At 31.6% G+C, this 19,159-nt stretch overlaps 1 protein-coding gene and 1 long non-coding RNA gene across 3 annotated transcripts; one reads left to right on the top strand and one right to left on the bottom strand.

Annotated features, from left to right (window-relative positions):
• Positions 1–3,489: 3,489 nt before the first annotated feature.
• LOC106663562 (motile sperm domain-containing protein 2-like) lies at positions 3,490–16,845 on the bottom strand. Of its 2 annotated transcripts, XM_014388470.2 has the most exons (11): positions 16,474–16,845; positions 13,052–13,195; positions 12,818–12,995; positions 12,574–12,737; positions 12,326–12,513; positions 9,776–9,857; positions 6,728–6,840; positions 6,466–6,660; positions 6,242–6,403; positions 4,591–4,701; positions 3,490–3,727 (listed from the first exon to the last, which is right to left on the bottom strand). In XM_014388470.2, the coding sequence occupies exons 1-11, from the start codon at positions 16,526–16,528 to the stop codon at positions 3,608–3,610; spliced, it is 1,512 nt and encodes a 503-aa protein (XP_014243956.1). In that variant the 5' UTR covers positions 16,529–16,845; the 3' UTR covers positions 3,490–3,607. The 2 variants fall into 2 exon arrangements, with proteins under 2 accessions (XP_014243956.1, XP_014243968.1); XM_014388482.2 differs by lacking the exon at positions 4,591–4,701.
• Positions 16,836–18,624, top strand: LOC112128272. Its single transcript, XR_002910922.1, has 3 exons — positions 16,836–16,913; positions 18,418–18,487; positions 18,588–18,624. It is a non-coding gene; the product is annotated as an uncharacterized LOC112128272 (long non-coding RNA).
• Positions 18,625–19,159: the final 535 nt, after the last annotated feature.

Below are 19,159 nucleotides of genomic sequence, written 5' to 3'. Positions count from 1 at the left end.
TAAAATAACTACACAATAAACGCAGCACTGCATTTAAAATTCCGTCTGCTGGAGGTGAATGAAAACATAAATAAAGTTACAAAAGAACAAAATGCTCTTGGGCCAAAGCCTGCGCAGGTGCCCCTTATGCAGAGAAAGGTTGCTTGATGTGTCCCACATACTGGAAACATGTCATGCCTTGGCTCCCTACAGGGAGCGCGTAGGCATGTCATCCAATCTGAAGATGGTACTCGAGCACTGCAGCAAGTTTCAGAGTCCCCTGTTCCGCTTTTTAGGGGAAATTGGTTTTTTTTTATTGTATATAATATGTCTTATGTGTTGTGTGTCTGTTTTGTCTGAGTGCATGTATTTATTAGTGTGAATGGTGAGGGTGAAATATAACATCATCGCCCCTCAAACATTGAGAGCTTATTAGTGTGTGTTCGGGGTCGATGGCGGAATATTTATAAAAGTACTCCATCGACCCCAATCTAGATTAGTTCGAGAATAGGTCGGTGGAAGAATATCAAGTACTCCACCGACCAAACGGAATGAGTGTATTGTATGGATGTATTTCTGTGTGTGAATATATTCATTTGTATGAATGTAGTGTTTGAAAGTGTAAATAGAATATAGACATAGTTGGGGGCTGAAATGACCAAGATGTCGGGGGGGGGGGAGAAAAAAAATTGAAATAAAATTTGACCTTGTTATATAAGTAGTATATATTAAATATGTAGCTCTTTAACATAAATTGCCATGTATGTCTGCAATTTGTACAACTGGGGTGGGTTCAGAGTTTAGACCAGTAATTAGTTCATTTATAGGCTGGGAACTGCAGGATGGAGTATACAAATTTTATTTATTTATTTTATACAAGTAAATATAGTATATACCTCAATTGAAACATAAATAATAATACATATATATATAATTATAACGGATATATTCAACATAACTAACTCCAATAAAATATTGTATTGTGTCATAATACAAAGATGTTTAAAAATATAAAAGAAGTGAGAAGGAATGGTAAAAGTTTAATTAAACATCTGAAATATGTAAACAAATATAAAAGAAGTGAGAAAAAAGATCAAAAATTAATTAAACAACAGCAATATACAAAGAAATATAAATGAAGTGACTGAATGATAAAAATTTAATGAAAAATACAGAAATATATAAACAAATCAAACTCAACTGCCATGATATTAAAAAAAAAAAATGTTTTCACGAGTCAAGGAATCAGTCTAAATTTTAAATAATTTGTATTATAATTAAATACCGAAAATAATATTTTTCTGTGGTATTACACCATGGAACATGGAAATTTAGCAAATTAATTAATTGTGTATAATAAATAATACAATTGACTAATCAGTGTGCTAAATTTCAGTCAGTACAAAGAAAAAAAAAGTTTAATCTGAGGTCCTATTGGATGAGTTGAATCGTCATTCCAGACGCTCGAAGACGAGTATGAAATAAAGTGTCAAAATGCTTCAGTCCTTCCTCTACATTGTTAAATGGAAAGTTTCATCTGGAACTCAGCGACAGAATGAGATTCTCTCAATGATTTTCCTTTAATATTCTTTGAGAACCTTTTTTTTGACGTTATTACCAATTATCCATCTCTTCGATAACTTTTGAAAAAACTAAAATACATTGTAAATTTTTACAATTATTATTATTTTTAAACAAAGTGAATTTAAGATTCAAAATGTCTTTTCCCAATGTTTTTTGAAAAAATAAAAAAAATAAAATAAAAGACTTTTTGCAAAGGGTAAAAGGAAATCTCTATAAATAAGTTTTTGAAACAAGCGTAAAAAAAGCTTTATTAAGATGATATGATCCAAATGTATTTTAGGCCATTGTATTATTGTGTACATTGGGGTGGGTGACAGCAAAACAAATTTTAACTGTAACATTTAAATAATTGGAAGTACACAAAACATTTCAATTGGAAAACATTGCTGGATTTATCAAAATAAATACATAATGTAAATACAAACGCTCTGGATCAAGGTATTATCTTGGAGAAGAAAGCAAATGCCAAGTTTTCGACCTATTCTAAGATCATCTACAGAGAAAAACTAGTTTGTTTTACAGGCGATCTCAAACTTACTTGAAGACCGACCCAGTCCCAACATGCTGAGGGTTTGTAACCAAAACATCGTTACAGTCCTTGGCAATGTTGGGACTATCTGTCTTGAAGAAAGTTTGAGATTGCCTGTAAAAAAACCACTTAAATATGTCAATCTGTAGACATATTTAAGGTTGTTTTGCCCTGATGACCTTAAAATAGGATGAAAGCTTCGCATTAAGGACTAAATTTGCTTTCTTCTTCTTCGAGACCATACCTTGATCCAGTGTTCATAAGTGAAAAAGTGGTTGATACTTCTAATACTGAAAATATAAATACATATATGTTTTTTTAACTGCATAAAAACCAACTGACTTGTGATGTTCCCTTTTTCCTTCCTGGTTTCAATTTACACGAGCAGTTTTTGTTTCCAAAAATATACAAATGGCATTTTAAAAAAAACAAAACACCTTCAAGTGGTTGATTTCTTAAACAAATCATAAGGGAGAAATAAGTCCATTAACCCTTAAAAAATAAAATCAAACTGTACAATAAATACACGCTATATTTATTTATAATACATACCTAATGTTTGATAAAAAAAATTGGAAGCTTTTTGACAAATTAATGCTGATTTGATATTTTTTTAATATTTTAGGAAAATATGGACCCAAATCCAGATGGAAAAAATAATTTGCGTTTGTGAAAGTAAAATGTATGTGAAATATTCTTGTTAAATTGCGCAAATATTTAATACTCCTTTTTTATGTAATTTCTTTTTTTTCTATGAAATTAGGTTTTAAAACAAACGCTTATACACACATTTTGTTTAATTTAGAAAGCTGCAAATGAATGCAAATTGTAATTAAGCGAGTACTGACTAAAAATAAACTTGGATGGTGATTTTCTTTTCCACCTGCATTAGCTGTTTAATACTAATTTAGTATAGTAATCACATCACATATCATATCATACATCCCACATATCATTTCCTTTTATGTTTTACATTATGAGAAACAACGTTTATGTTTATGATCAATTATAATTTTGATTAACTCGGAAGAAGCAGGAGAGTTAAGGTTCTAAATGATAACTGCTTTTATGTTTATTAAAAAAAAAAGAAAAGAAAATAACAAAACAAAAACAAGTAAAAAAATACATATTAATTTTAAAGGCTAATAATTAAAAATAACTTTTTTAAATGAAGAAAAAAGTATGACCAAAATTTACATCTATTCTAATTTTTTAAATTTATTACAATAATTCTTTAAATATTTTTTTTTGATCAAGCAACAATGTTTAACTAGTCAAAGTTAGCAATATAATTTAACAATAAATATTTTAAAATAACATAAAAACATTTTTTTTAAATATTGCTTGACAGCTAATTGTAATTAAAATTTTAAATTACCAATAAATGCCAATCCATAACCAGTTGCTGGATCTTAATGATGTGTATTTAAGAACTGTCAATATTTACAATATGCATTTTCGTTTGAGCTTTACACTACGTTACTTTTGGACCAGGAACATCGTTAAAGGCTATGTTTACCGATAACATAAAAGCATGCCAAAACACAAAGTAGTACATGTGAGGAAGACGACAATTCTCTGAAGAAAGCGAATGTCCAATTTTAATTGGCAACAACATTCTGTCACATGATTCATCTAAAAATTAAGAAAAAAATTATGCGATTACTTTGTTATTAGTATAATTGGATTACATAACTGGAAAATAAGGGCAAAAACATTTGTGTTATATTCATTTTTGAACTCGGTCACATTTATCACCAAAATTATTTATCGTTTAAATATTTGAAGGTATAACCAGCATTTCTTGGATTGCTTATGACTGTGAGTAAAGATTCTGGGCATTTTTTAATTTTGAATTTAATTTCTAAAACATAATTGATTATAGTTTTTATATATTTTGACGTTGTTCCCTGTGTTCACCTACAACATTTTAACTTATTGGATTTTGTGAGCTGGGTTGTTTTTTTTGCAAATTAACAAGCTGAATTCATTGATTTTAATTCTATTAAAATAAGGAAATAATTATATAAAAAAAAGGATACAAAATGACTGAAATTTCTTATTTTGAAACATTTTTAAATTATATTTTTTAGCTAAAACTATGGTTTAAAATAATTACAATGAAAACCAATGTAAAAAAATGTAAAATGTAAAAATGTAAAAAATAATTATGAAAATGGTAGCATATTCTTTATGGTCTGACATTTAAATGTCTACAATTATTAAATATAGCGTTATAACCTGGAGTTGCCCAGGGAAATAATAAAAAGTGTTTTCTTTTTTTTTGTAAATCTTGACACCCATTATTTCTTACATGCCCATTTGATAGTCTCTAAACCCGCCCGGCTCTATAAAAACAAAGTGTGAAAGTTACATTGAAATCAGTTCAGTAGTTTTTGTTTTACGATTAACACGCATACGAACATTCACTTTTATATATATAGATAATTGGTGTCATCTCTGGGGAGATTTCTATGATGAATAACTGAGGTACTCACACTTGTAATGAGCTGTGAAATGCTTGCTTCTATCGAACTTTCTGACTTCTTATCTAAATAGTTTTGGGAATTTTCAAATATAACACAGGTCTCTTCACTTACGTTTTGCTCCTGTGTTAAGGTAAAAATGCTTAATTTACAAAATATTCACAAAATCATTTCACATCAAAGAATATGAATTAGAGTAGGATGGAAGTACATCTTCTAAAAATCACTTCCTGTAATATATTTTAAGTCAAATCTTATATAAAAATGTATGAAAAAAAATGAAGAAACCAAACTTTAAGTGAAATCTTGATGGTTTCGAGCAAAAACTAGTTAATACAACTACTTAATACTGTACAACAATTTTATTATTATTTATAGTTATATGTATAGAGGTTTTTTAAAATGATGTTCTTTCTATAACACACAAGAAACTGTACTTTTCAGGAGTACATATTAAAACTTTTTTAAAAACATTTTCTAAGCAACAATAATTCATTGGATTTGCTACTAGAAAAAAAAAAAAAATACATGTAGGATAAATTGGTCAAAAAATGACAAAGTTATAGCAAAATGCTTGAAAAAACGCATTTCGAATGTTTCGTTGTTAATTCCAATAATTTGCTTCATCCCTAAAGTAAACATTAATTGCCTTTATTGTTTACGTTCTATCATTGTCAAACTCGCATTATGAGACCAAATCTTAATTCCTGTAAGTAAATAATAATCTGAATTCCTCTCTACGAAATGTTGGCTTTAGGTTTTTCAAAAAAAAAAAAAAAAATTAGAGATGTAGTCCAGGTCTTACAATTTTAAGCTATATCGCCCTCAGTTTGTCCAGGGCCTTGGGGACTCTGATTATGACAAGCTTCTATCGTTCTTTGCACAAATGTCAATTTGGGAGGATGAAGACGTTCTTCCATGGACTGATGAATTCAGGTTCACCTCTAACGGCAGACTAAATAAACGGAAATGCGTTTTTTTCAAACCTTTCGCTATAACTTTGTCATTTTCTAACCAATTTAAAATTCAATTGCACCAATGTTTTCATCGTAAAAATTTTAAAAGATTTGTCAGAATGTATAGGGTTGTATTTGAAAATTTGAAGTTGACCCTAAGGTACCCTGTATAATTTTTTTTTACAAAAAAAGATAAAAATATACAAACTAGACTGAAAAATATTAAAATGTATTTTTTTTGCTAGCGTCATTGGCTTAAGAGAAATTCAGGCGGGCCACCTAAAAAGGCCACCCTGTTGTACTCCTGAAAATTACATTTTTTGTGCATTAAGAAAAGAACATCATTTACCAAAACCTCTCTACACATATATCAAGCATATAATAAAATTGTTGCATAATAATTCTATTATACACCTGAAATCATCAAGATTCAATTAAAATTTGGCTTCTTCATTTTTTCACACATTTTTACGAAAGATTTGGCATATTTACTACAAAATCGTGGACTACATGATGAAGTACACAGGTAGTCAGTCAATTACCATTATTAATAAAATTCAAGAAGCCTGATCATTTTTATCAGTTTTTACTGATGGAAATTAAGATAACTTTTCCTGTGCCTGAGTAAAAACGTTACAAAAACTCTAGCAAGATTAATTAAAACTGTGGCAATTTATGCGAGACAAGTGCATATATTGTACACTTACACTGATAAGAAGTTGGGCAATTTTTTCTTCAATGTCCGTTCTTGCTGGAGACGGAAGATCCTCTGAAGTCAGAAGAGAACTGGCCGTACCATTGAGGGACTGAGTCAATGATGCGACCTTACATTTCAAAAAATGCTGTTCGAGCTTTTTTGTATCACAACTCTGAAAAATAACATTTACCAAAATTATAAATGAATTTACAGGGTTTAAATAAATACACGTACTCGCCAACACTCATTAAGCGATGTGCTGGGCACCTCAGAATCAAGCGGAAAATTTAATATGAGGAATTTATCTCGAACGATATTTGCTGAAGTATAACCGGCGATCAATGTAATCTCTATGATGACTTCACCGCCGACAGGCAGCATTCCAAGCCCTTGCCTGACTTTGAATTTTTCAGGGGAAGTAGTTTTAACCTTGAAAAAATAACAGAAAATAGAAACAATGTCCCCTTAGAAAAAGTAAATAAAATAGATCAATTACCTTATAGGTAACAGGTACATCACTGGTGTTTTTTACGTTTATCACAGCAGATATTTCTTTCCATTCTGATTTAAATACGATAGCATCTGAAGGTGTAATGGCCAGCCTTGATGCTGAAAATAATGTACAATTTTTCCAGCTGATTTTTAAATACAACAATGCCTTTTTAAAAAATTAAGAATACAGTCATTTCTAAATTCTAACGCAATAGTAATATTAGTTAAAATTCAATTAGTTAACCGACAAAATAACACAACAATTATAAAAAATTAATTAACAATATTAAATGTTGACAACTGATTAGAAAGTTTTTGAAAACATTTGGCACACAGAAATTGGTCTTCTCAAAACTTTAGCAATTACATTAATCCATACATGTATTTAGCAGTAATTGACTGTTTTAATTATTTAAATTAATTATACTTTTTACTTAAGATTTTGGTTGAGATGGAAAAGCTAATGTCATGAGTGAGATTCGAACCCACAACCTTCGGCTCAATACGCCTCTGTTCAAACCACTTTTCATCTCAACCAAGACCTTACATAAAAAGTATAGTTAATTTAAATAATTAATACAGTAAATCATGACTAATAAATACATATATGGATTAGTATAATAATTACAGAAGTACAGTCGGCTCTTGATAATTTGAAACCCAAGGGACTACAAAAATAATTTGAATTATCAAGATGAAAGAAAAAAAAAAGATGTATTTTTCAATTTCAATTATTACTTAAATTGAACATATAGATCAACTTTAAAATTGAACATAGTTACGAATTTAAAAAAAAAAAAAAAAAAAAAAAAAAAAAAACAATAGTGTTACAATGTGACCTGGCATCCTTTGTTTATTAAATGATTTTCCGAAGTGACCAGTGCTGAGAAAACATTGGCAAAACACTGACAAAAGAACATAATAAACTAGAGAAAATTTGAGGCAAATTAAGCTGTTAGGAAGTAAAGATTACATGGAAATTTATAGGAATATAAGAAAGAAAAAGTGCCAATTATAAACAAAGAATGGGAAGAGGCTCCATTTCAATTAATAGCATGCTTTTTCTCCCCCTGTTATGAAAAATATTTAGTATTATTGAGTGTATCAAAATGCGCAGAATTATTTCAAATTACGGAAGTGACCTGTTGAGGAGTTCGTTCAAAAGCAATTCGAATTACCAAGAGTCAACTGTACTTCCTTCGCTAACAGCTCCCTGTGGCCATTTCATAAGTCGCTGAGAATAGAATCCTGATCACACGATATTTGAAAATATGGCAAAAACAGGGAAAATTTGAATGGTTGTATACTGAGATGAGGAGTTGGTGTCCGAGTAGATCGAAGTCACGATAGCTCAAGCCTATTAAGCGAAAGGTCGTGGGTTTGAATCCCACTCGTGACACTAGCTTTTTCATCTCAACCAAGACCTTAGATAAAAGTACAATTAATTTAACAATTACATTTTTTTTTTTTTTTTGCGTTATGAACTATGCATATTAACCATGTGACAATTCGTATATGTGTGTTCAAATTTGGGGGGGGGGGTTATTGTGAAAAAAGGGCCAGAGGCAACGGTGGGAATCGAACCCACGACCGCGGCATGAGAGTCTCTCATGCTAACCACTCGGCTACCGCGGTCCCCAACAATTACATTTCTTTGCTAAAATAAATAGGGAAGGGGATTTATTAGAAATAATAAAGGTGGGGTAAGTATGTTTTATTCACTTTTTGTAAATCATAGTTCTACTTGCAGATTTTAAAGGATCATTTACAAAACGTGAAAAAACGAAGAGGGGATTTATTTTCACAATTTTTATATCAATACACACTGTAATATCTGAGTTCATGTGTCAAATTAAGAAAGAAAAGTAAGGAAGTAAATTACAAACAAATAAATTTCCGCCGGTATGGGGTCTTCCTCAGGTACGGCGTGGTGGTGGAAAGGGTATATATATATATATATATATATATAAAAAAAAACTAAATAAATTCATAATAAAAACAATTCCTTTTCATTTTGTTCAATATCATTTTGTCATGCAAACATTAGAATATAGGAATAGACTAATAACTGAAATCAATTATTGATCGAAAGCTCAGAGGCTTGTTTGTGTTCTTTTGTTAAACCCCTTTATATAACTTACAATCAAAATACTGATAATTTATTATGGTAAAAGATATGTTGTAGAATGGAACTCTTTGTTTATTTATCATCATTTTGTTGGGTGCACGTAGATGTTTATGAATTAATAGTAATTACGTATGTTGTATTGTATACTGTTGTTTTCTTGCTTATAACTTAACTTGAGTTAACTCGGCAGATGAATATTAGTTCTAGCCTAAAAGCAATATGTTAATAAGAAAAACAAAGAATTTTTTCTGTCTAAATAATCACTTTTTCTATTCTATTATACAGGGTGAATTGCTACTCGTGCTACAAACTTCTCCAGTAGATTCTTCACCCTAAAATGAACAAAAAAGTTCATATTGTCCATGGTCCNGTTGAGAATCGGACCATGGACAATATGAACTTTTTTGTTCATTTTAGGGTGAAGAATCTACTGGAGAAGTTTGTAGCACGAGTAGCAATTCACCCTGTATACACTCTTACTATTCATTAGATGTGAAATAAATATCAATCATATATGGATGTATCAATGGTTTTTTTTAATTGAATGTTTTTAAATGTCATTAATTTAAATTGTTTCTTAAATGTCTAGATTATGGTGCAGATGTAGGATGTACTTTTGAAAATTTGTTTTATGTTTCTGCTTACCTTGTTTCACTTCATTTGGTTTGTTAAGACTTAATGTTTGATGTCTTGGGTGTTCATTTTTATTTCCCAAATAGGTTTTTATTATGTTATTAAATAGGTTGTAAAAGAAAGTAAATTTCGAGTCCATTCCATGGATAATATAGCCTGTTTGCCTACATCAGTACGTAAGATTTAGATAAATGTTGATGTACATGAAAGTACATTTTTTTAAGCAGCTGTTTTGGATTTGGATAACAATGTGTGAATTTCTGAAATGTAATGAAAAACCCATGAAGTTACTTTTGGTGAGTTCCTCGTGTGTAGCGTCTCCAAAACTGGCTGGACTCGACTCCGAAAGGGGTGAACCATCAGCAAAATGGACCTAGAAGTATGATCAGATTAAATTTTCAATATGAGTTATAAGTTTTTAAAAAATGTCGAATTTATTTATAGAGTCGGTTTTGTGGTTTTCTATGCTTATCAAGTCAAATTATTCATATATTCTTAAAAGACATTTATTTTTATATTATAATGGTATGTAAAATATATAAAAATAATCTTTAATTAATAAGAATATGAACTTTATCAGTTTGATACACTGCATCTTGGATTTCAAATTTACGAAGAAGGAAAGCAAACACACTTAAACATACTAAAAAAAAAAGAGAAATATGGACAACTAATGCCCTTTGAAATTGTATTAGATTGGTTATTAGGTAAGAAAATATATAAAAGAAATTAGTAATTTATATACTGCTCATGATTTAGTTTTCTATAGGACATATCCGATTTGCCGCATTATATCCTAGAGAAAAACTAGGCAAACAGATGACATCTCGTAGCCATATGTGGAGGATTTATAAAGTTAAAATTGTTTTTGACATTGTTGTTGTGTATAGTTTTATATATAGAAATGCGGTTTTCAAGACATTTTCAAGAAACATTATTTGAAATGATGAGGTTAAAAAAATCAAAGGGATCTATAAGTAAGTTCATTTTCATTTTAGACGTTTCAAGTATGTATTTATCCAAAAGGAAAGTTGAGAAATTATAACATTCAGAGAATTCTATAATGGAATAACCCTTTTCCAAAAATGTTCTGAGATTATACACAATTGTTATTGAATAATATTAAAGGTAAATTTTGTATTCAAACACTTTCTAAGTCCATGATACAAATAGTCAATATAACATGATTGGATGACTAAAATTCAGATTTTCATACTTGATCATACAGAATCAAGTATAATTCTGTACCACCCTGATCCTTTTATATTATACAAATATAGATCATATTTATCGAAAATAGAAGGAATAAAAGTAACCAAATGCAAAGCAGACCTAAAGCCATGAGTAAACAAGAAAATTCACTTTGAAAAATACGCTTCTTAATAAACAAACAGTTATATAAAAATGTCAATAACATTTTCTTATCTGCATTAATGTTAATCCTTTAAAAAAATATTGCTTTGTCAGATAAACTTAGTGACAAGGCTGATAAAATACGAGAGAAGAGCAAACTTATTAACTTTAGATGTTAAAGTAATAAAAAGGCCCTTAAAAGTTTAAAATGTTTTACTTCATGTCAGTATTGGGTTGGAACTTACTTGGAACTTACACAGGTTTATGGTTATAAAATAAAAACAATTAAATAAATGATTTTATGCATTTTTTGTTAATTAAAATACCCTTCATCACTCTTACTATATCTCTCCCAATGTGGCGACAAATTCTCTATACCCTCTGAATATATTTTTGAGTCTTTATTATTAACAATTTCTGAAAAAAAAAAAAAAAAAATTCAGGGAACCTCTCAAATAGGGAGGCAGAACCTCATAACCAAGATCGAACAGTTTTGCTGTAACATGTGAGACAGGGACCACCGAACATTGTTGTTTATCAGAATCGATCTTTTACGATTAACAGCTAATGGCTAAGATGGCTTCAATAATGCCAATTTCTGGTGCACTGCTTCACGTTGAGAGCACTACATTTTGGCGTTGATTGTTTCGCCAGAATTCAAGAAGTTGTAGTAAATCAGCACAAACGAGGCCAACAAAAGATTCACCATCACCTTTTTTTTTAATGAGTTGGTGGCTTTTGAAAATGTGCGAGTTCCCCTTTGTCGAGCCACTGTCCTGAAGTCTGCTGATTGTAGAAAACCACTTTTCATCAGAAGTAACATTCTATCCAGAAAAGGTTTGTTTCTGTTTCGGCAAAGAAGGCAAACTTCATAATGATATTTTTGGTGGCTGTTTAATACATGAAGAACCCAACTTTCAAGCTTTTCACCTTTCTAATTGCCTTAAGGAGGGCAGCAACGATCAATTTGCTAACTGAAAATTTCTCTGCAATTTTTCAAACAATTTTTCTGGGATTTTCTTTGAGCAAAGCTCCCAAACGTCATCGTATTGGGAAGAAATCCTTCCACGACCTTCTTTGTCATCAAAGCTAAAGTCTCCCTCTAGAAATTTTTTAAACCATCTCCTGAACAATGCTCTCACTCCATTAACGTTTCTGGCTGTTTGGGGGTTTCTGACAAAGTTTCGTAAAAATGATATTGCACAAAAATCATGCATCTTAGTAAAGACTAGAGTAACGAAATGCTATTGAGGTAAACAAACATAGTTATTTGGAAGAGAATTCAAAAGTGTTGAAATTTGTACAAAAGAATAATCCTTCAAATGTAAACAGTTAATTTCAGAGAGGGGCAATTGAAAGAAAACATGAAAACCTGCATTTCAGGACAACCCAATAGTAAAATAGAAAAGTGTCCATTTCTCAGATCATGCATAAAAATTAAAATAATGAACAAACAAATGCATATATATTTTAATACAATAAAACAACCTTTTTCTTGTTATCCTCCATTTTGACCTGATCCATTGGGATCAGTGTAAATGAGTACGGGTCAATTCCTCCCCAGATCTTCAATGACTGGCTTTTGTCCACATATTCATCCAATGATGACTTGGTGACAAATTTGATTTTTTGAACGGCTTTTGTAGGCAGCCAAGACTTAATGATTTTAAAAGTAGCTAAAAGAGAGAAATAAAATAAACCAATGCAATGTTCAAAATGAATCAATCATTACTTACCATTGAGAATCCAAGGCATTTCAAATATAAGTATATAATTTAAAAAATTTGGGTAATACTGCTTGCACAAGTTAATTAAGTATTTTGTATATTCCATGTCCATATTGGCCATGCCGGAATTTGTCATGTCAAAGAATATAGTTATCTGATCTGCATTTTCACATCTAGAGAAAGAATAATGGTGGTTATTGACAAATCAAAATGAAATTTAACAAAATTTCATTTAACTAATTTGTAAAGTTACCTTTCTGCCCTCTCAAACCAGTATATAACACATTTTTTAAGCTCTTCAAAATCCTTTTGCCCTTTGACGTGCTTACAACATTTGAAGATCAACAAAGGCTTCCCATCCTTGTCTTTGTTATGTATGAAAAGACTACCTTCTTCCAAATAATCCCTCCGGACAGTGTTTTCATTCAAATCTGAAAGATTTTTTCTAATCATGCATGGTTCAACAAATACCAATCATACTACTGACCGTTGACTTTGTTATTTTTTCTCCATTCACACGTTTCAAGCAACATATTCAGGGCACTCTCCATCACATGGTCGTGATGAGTGAGAAACCGTTTTAGCCATGCATCATCGGTATTAACCCTAGCTACATCTTTAGGGTGGAAATCTGCCAATAATAAAAAGAAAACAAACTATTATTTATTTAAATTAATTATACTCTTTATTTTCACTAATTTCGTAATTTAACTAATTTTTCATCTCAACTAAAAACCTTAATTAATTGTAATATACTCTTTATCTAGGTCTCGGTTGAGATGAAAAAAAAACTGGTGTCATAAGCGGGATTCGAACCCACAACCTTTGGCTCCCTGCCTTGATAAAAAGTATAATCAATTTAAGTAATTAATACATTCAATTATGAATACTAAATACTTACATGGAATATTATTTATATAAATAAATTTGTAAAAGCAATTTTTTACATGTTTTGTCGTACTTTTTTGGTGGATCTCCATCAATACAATTGAATATCAATGAAGCTTTTAGTTCCGACTGTTTATTAGTTTATTTGGGAAGCTTTTCACTTAAATTTTAAGCATCATCAGCCTTATCGTAATCTTAAAATCTAATGAATTGATTTATATATTTATTTATAATTTATGTATGTATTTACATATTATATATCAATTATTTAATTTTGTTATGTTCAATTTGTGTGGCTTCTTAATTTGTCCTTATAGCTTTTTTGAAGGTTGGGATGCTTGGTCAGGTAGACGTAGAAAAAAAAAGAAAGAAAAACTACTTTTTAAGTATGCCGACATTTCATCAAATTTATTGACATCCTCAAAGCCCGTTAAGGGTAGAAAGACAACAGTCAGATTCAATTCTATACAAAACTATTAAAATTACTACTATTATTTGAATAATTTTGTATAGAATAGAATCTTTCTTAGCCCACGCCTTGAGGATGTCAATAAATTTGACAAAATGTAAAAACGTAGTTTTTCTTTTCTTTTACTTTCCATGACTACCTGACCGAGCATCCCAACCTTCATAAGAGTTCGTCAATCATAATGATCTTTTTAACAAGGATATTTCAATTAAAAGATTATTTGAACCCTCGAGGTGTCAGTGTTTCTGGAAAAAAAAGAAAAAGAAAAAAGGAAGCCCAATTGTAAGTTTGTCAGGTTTGTATGCAGGGCTGCTGGATTCGAACCCAGGATCTTTACCTTATAATGAGTCAATGCCTAAACCATTGCGGCCACTGTCACATATTGTGATGTTGCAATAAATTATGTTTTTAAATATTACTTACTGAATCGAATGAAATAAATACATTTAATGAAAATAAAATAATATAAACCTATAATAATATAAACATTTAATTTAACATGTTAGCTGGATTATATTATTTACATTTCATTAAATGTAATTATTTCATTCCATTCATTAGATGTAAATTATAAGATTAGGATAAGGCTGAATTAATGTCAGTGAAAAGCTTCCCTAGTAAACAATGGAACTAAAGGCTTCATTGATATCTAACAAAAGAACCATTCACAGGAAATTTTAACATCAAGTTTTAAACTTTAAGCGAGTACAATGTAAAACGTCAAAATTGTTTGAATAAGAGAAATGTATTTTTTATTGATTTATAATTATAACAATTGTTTCCTCTATGACATATATAGATCTGTTCTCGAAATCTTATAAATTATAAACAGTCCCTTGGAAAGGGCACTTTTCCTATAAAGGTGGCTCCAGACAATGCCAAATGCTGCCGAAAATTTGTCAAGTTTTGAGATGCTCGACTCGGTATTCGCCAAATAACATGTCTATATACACATGCAGGTTCGTACAACCAGTTTGTGCAGACACAAATATGTATTTGCCAAGTGCCGAGTGAGTCCTCAACGTACTACCATCGTGATGGACAACAAACTTCCATTGCCTGTAGCTGCGGTTACCGTTTCGTGTACAAACTCAGCTACAGAGTACTGTTGCCCCATCTTACTTTCGATCCGTTTCCATGCATCAAAAACCTCCAATTTTTGCAATTCGGAAGAGAAGCTCTCCATTAGTTTGGCTACAGATTGAGGAACTCTGAACAGGAAGACTGCTATGTTTAGTCAATCCATTCCTAACCAACAGAACAATGCTATGTTGTTCTAACATATTCTATTATTTATCTATTATCATTTCTCTTATCTTGCTAGGCTTTTATTTCACATTCTTCATACATCTATACTAGTTAGGAATAATTTATTACTGGAAAAAAAAAAATGATTACAATTGATATCTGTACAGTACAGTTGATTCTCAAACGTGTGGATGCTTTGAGTTTGACTATTTCATGAATATTTGTGGACTTTGAAGCGGACAAGAAAACCAACAATTAGCCGAGCACTGAACATTATATGTATATATATTATGCAGGCGACCAAGACTCGTACATCGTACCTCATCCCTAAAAGGTCCGGGACTTGGTCGGCTCACGTGTCCTGCATAAACCTGCACTTGTTCACCTTGGATGTGGACCTGTTCATAAACACTAAGATTTTGGACCATTTTATCTCGGGGAGTGATTTGGTGATGTCATATTCAAAAGTTTCAAATCTAGACCTAGCATACCTATCACATTCTGCGAGGTAGTGCCTTGCCGTTTCTTCTTTTATTTCGCAAAAACGGCAAAAGGGATCTGGTAGAATACCCATTTTGGAGAGGTGTCTTCTCAGTGGGCAGTGACCGTCAGAATACCAACAGCCTCTTAATTCCCTTCCTTGAGTTAGAGAATAGCCATTTCGATTACTGGTTTGATTCCCTTGACAAACTTGTCCGGGGAATAGATTCCATTCCTTAAGGAATTGTTTCATACCCCAGTTTTTAATATTCTATTAGCACTGAACAGTGTTGCTCCAATAAAAACCAAGCACATCCACACAAGTTGGGATTTGGCAAATCTTGCATGTCTGGAGCCACCTTTAGAGCAAGCACTTTTGTTCTTCGCAGTCCTTTTTTTTGTACATAAAAATGTTATGTAAACGTCTACTGAAGTAACTAGACTGATGCTTCATATTCACTGAGGATATGTGTTAATGCCCTTAGTTCCTTCTGATAAAGATGAAAGGTAGTTTCTTCAAGGTAAGATGTACTTTGATAAATGAAGAGTTGGTGCCTTGTTGGATTTATTAATGAATTTAATCTGATTATATAAAATTTTGTAAATAACACAAGACTCAATTGAGACAGTGCATTTTGGGCAATTACAACCGACAGCTTTTACTCAATAAGTGTACATATTACAGTAAATTTTGATATACATGTCCTAATCGAGTTAACACCGTCTCAATAAGAAATTAGTTTTCTAATATAACAAAGTTTAAAGGACCTATGATTGAACATATTATGTAATAGACACGGATACATGCAGGCAGAAGGGATTACCTCTGTGTTCCTCTTGTACCTTCTCCAGAAATTGAGCCCTCAGCTCTGCGGTCATTGTGCCGTCGAAGAAGACAGAGAAATTGCTAACGATTGGCAGGAGTTGCTGAGTTGGAAATGATTTCACCTTAGAACAGTATTGCAATAGGGCGTTGGATCATTTCGAGTGTCTGGACTGTTGTCGAACAAAGGGTACAAAGTCCTCTTTCCACTCACACTTCAAACAGCGACACCGTACTGCGACATGTGTCGTATCGAGAGTATCTGCGAGCGATAAACGAACGTTCGCTTCTGCCACCGCCCTCCCTGAGGCCTGCAATCAGTTATCAGCCGACTGGGCGTTCAGCGCTCAAACGTCGCCCGCTGATAACTACAACCAGCAACATGCTGATTTGAATATAGCAATAAATTACGTCATGATAGGAATCATTATTTATTTACGGGTATGTACCTAGTTATAATCAAAAATAATAACATACATAATCATAACTGAATTATAATAATAAACAAAAAATGAATAATAGTAATAATCCATTATATTTAGTTGTCTGATTGAGTAAATTACTTCTTTCAAGTAATTAATGTTTTTATGTAAGGTCTTGGTTGAAATAGTAATAATAATAATACAACAAAATAAACTGATTTTAATAATGAGTTACAATAAATAATTATAATAATAATAATCCTGTGCTTTGGTGGATGCTCGTCACTGTAAGGTAAAGGTCCCAGGTTCGAACCAACTGGCCCTGAATCACAGCATACTTTTATATGGCTTTTTTTAAAATATTGGCGCCTCGAGGGTTGATACGATCTCTGCTCCTGTGAACCCTGGTAAAAAATCGAATATCTCAGGGCCACAAATATTTTCTATTTTATATAGATCTTTGTACCTTCATGTATGTGATATGTGTTATTTATTGGACCGAATGTATTTATTTGCGTGAATGGAGGGGTTCATCTCCCATACCCCTAGGAATATCGAGTACTCTGGGGTAGTGTGAATGTAATTTATTAGCGCGAATGGGGCATAGCTCTAATTAACGCAAGGAATATCGAGTACTGCGGGGTCGTTGACACTAACCCAAAATATTGGTTAAAAAGTAAGTAAAAAGTACACTACCACAGATATTCAATATTCCTCGGTAATGGGGGATATGCCTCTCAATTAATGCTTATAAATTAAATTCACACATCAGACTTAGTTCAAACGAACCCAAAGTACTCAATTTTCCTCAGGGCAATAGGATAAAGTCCTGTGTAAGTTCGGAAACGGACATAGGAACAGGCAGCCTTAGACCTTTGAAGGGTAATAGGTTATATGCTCCTCTATTCACACTAATAAATTATATTCACACATTAATTTACACTACCTCAAAGTTCACGATATTTCTCGAGGTAGTTGGGGGTAAGCCTCTATTCACACTAATAAATTACATTCACACATCAGAGTTCGTTCACACTACCACAGAGTACTCAATATTCCTCAAAAAGTAATATGGGATATGCCTCTCCATTCACAAGATTCTTTCATTATTCAATATTCCTCAGAGGTATAGGTTATATGCTTCTCCATTCACACTAATAAATTATATTTACACATTAATTCACACTACCTCAGAATTCACGATACTTCTCGAGGTAATTGGGGGATAAGCCTCCATTCATGTAAATAAATTAGATTCACACACCAGACTTTGTACACGTTATCTCAGAGGACTCAATATTCCTCGGAGCATTAGGTTATATACTCCTCCATTCACACTAATAAATTACATTTACACATTTATTCTCACTAATCCAGAGAACATATTCTCAAGGTCATGCAATAGTGGATTTTTAGACTAGCTCCAGACACCAAGGCTGCACACAGGTCATGCGGCATGTTGTATTTCTTTCTTTACAGTCTGTTATTATGTGCTCTATCATAATAAGCTCTCCACTCAACAGGTGCCTACATGGTCTCACCCTCATTAGAAGGTGTCTATGCGTGATCTTGGTGTGACCTATGAGCAACATCGTAAGTATGGCTTTTACCTTCTAGGCCCAGGTTACGCAGGCCAGGGTCCGATGTCTTTTTTAGATGTTTATATAATTTAGTTGTGTTTCTTTTGTTCCAGTGGATTCTCCATTCATTTTTTATAGTATTAGTAATTTGATTGTTAATTTCTCATATCCTTATATTGTTGTATATTTTATTTTTAAGCTTCTACTTTAATTTTTATTTCTTATAGATTTATGTATTATTTTGAAGATTATTACTGTTATCAAAATAATTTGATTGTTAATTTCTCATATCATTGTTTTTAAATATACTCTGAGTGGCAAAAAAATGACCAACCTCGGATTTTTTAATTAAATACTTGCAATCGTTATAATTTTTAATTTTTGTTGTTTATTGGATATTTAAAAAAAATAAAAAATAAATAAATAAAAAATAAAAAAATAAAANTATTAATAGGATTACTACCAGGTACGAGAATAGGGTAACCCTCATATGGATGCCTGCTCATAAGGGGCACTATGGCAATGAAGAGGCGGACAGCCTGGCCAAAGAAGGATCAAATACTGCGTTTGTCGGGCCACAACTGGTATTACCCCACTCTATAAGCACAGCGAAAGAGAGTATTAGTTGCTGGGGCATGAAACAATTCCTTAAAGAATGGAATATGTCCCCCGAACACAGGCAATC

The sequence above is a fragment of the Cimex lectularius genome, unplaced genomic scaffold (genome assembly GCF_000648675.2).
Source record: "Cimex lectularius strain Harlan isolate CLEC.00 unplaced genomic scaffold, Clec_2.1 scaffold332, whole genome shotgun sequence".
In the NCBI taxonomy this organism is placed as follows: domain Eukaryota; kingdom Metazoa; phylum Arthropoda; class Insecta; order Hemiptera; family Cimicidae; genus Cimex; species Cimex lectularius.
This window is presented reverse-complemented; position numbering and strand designations above follow the sequence as displayed.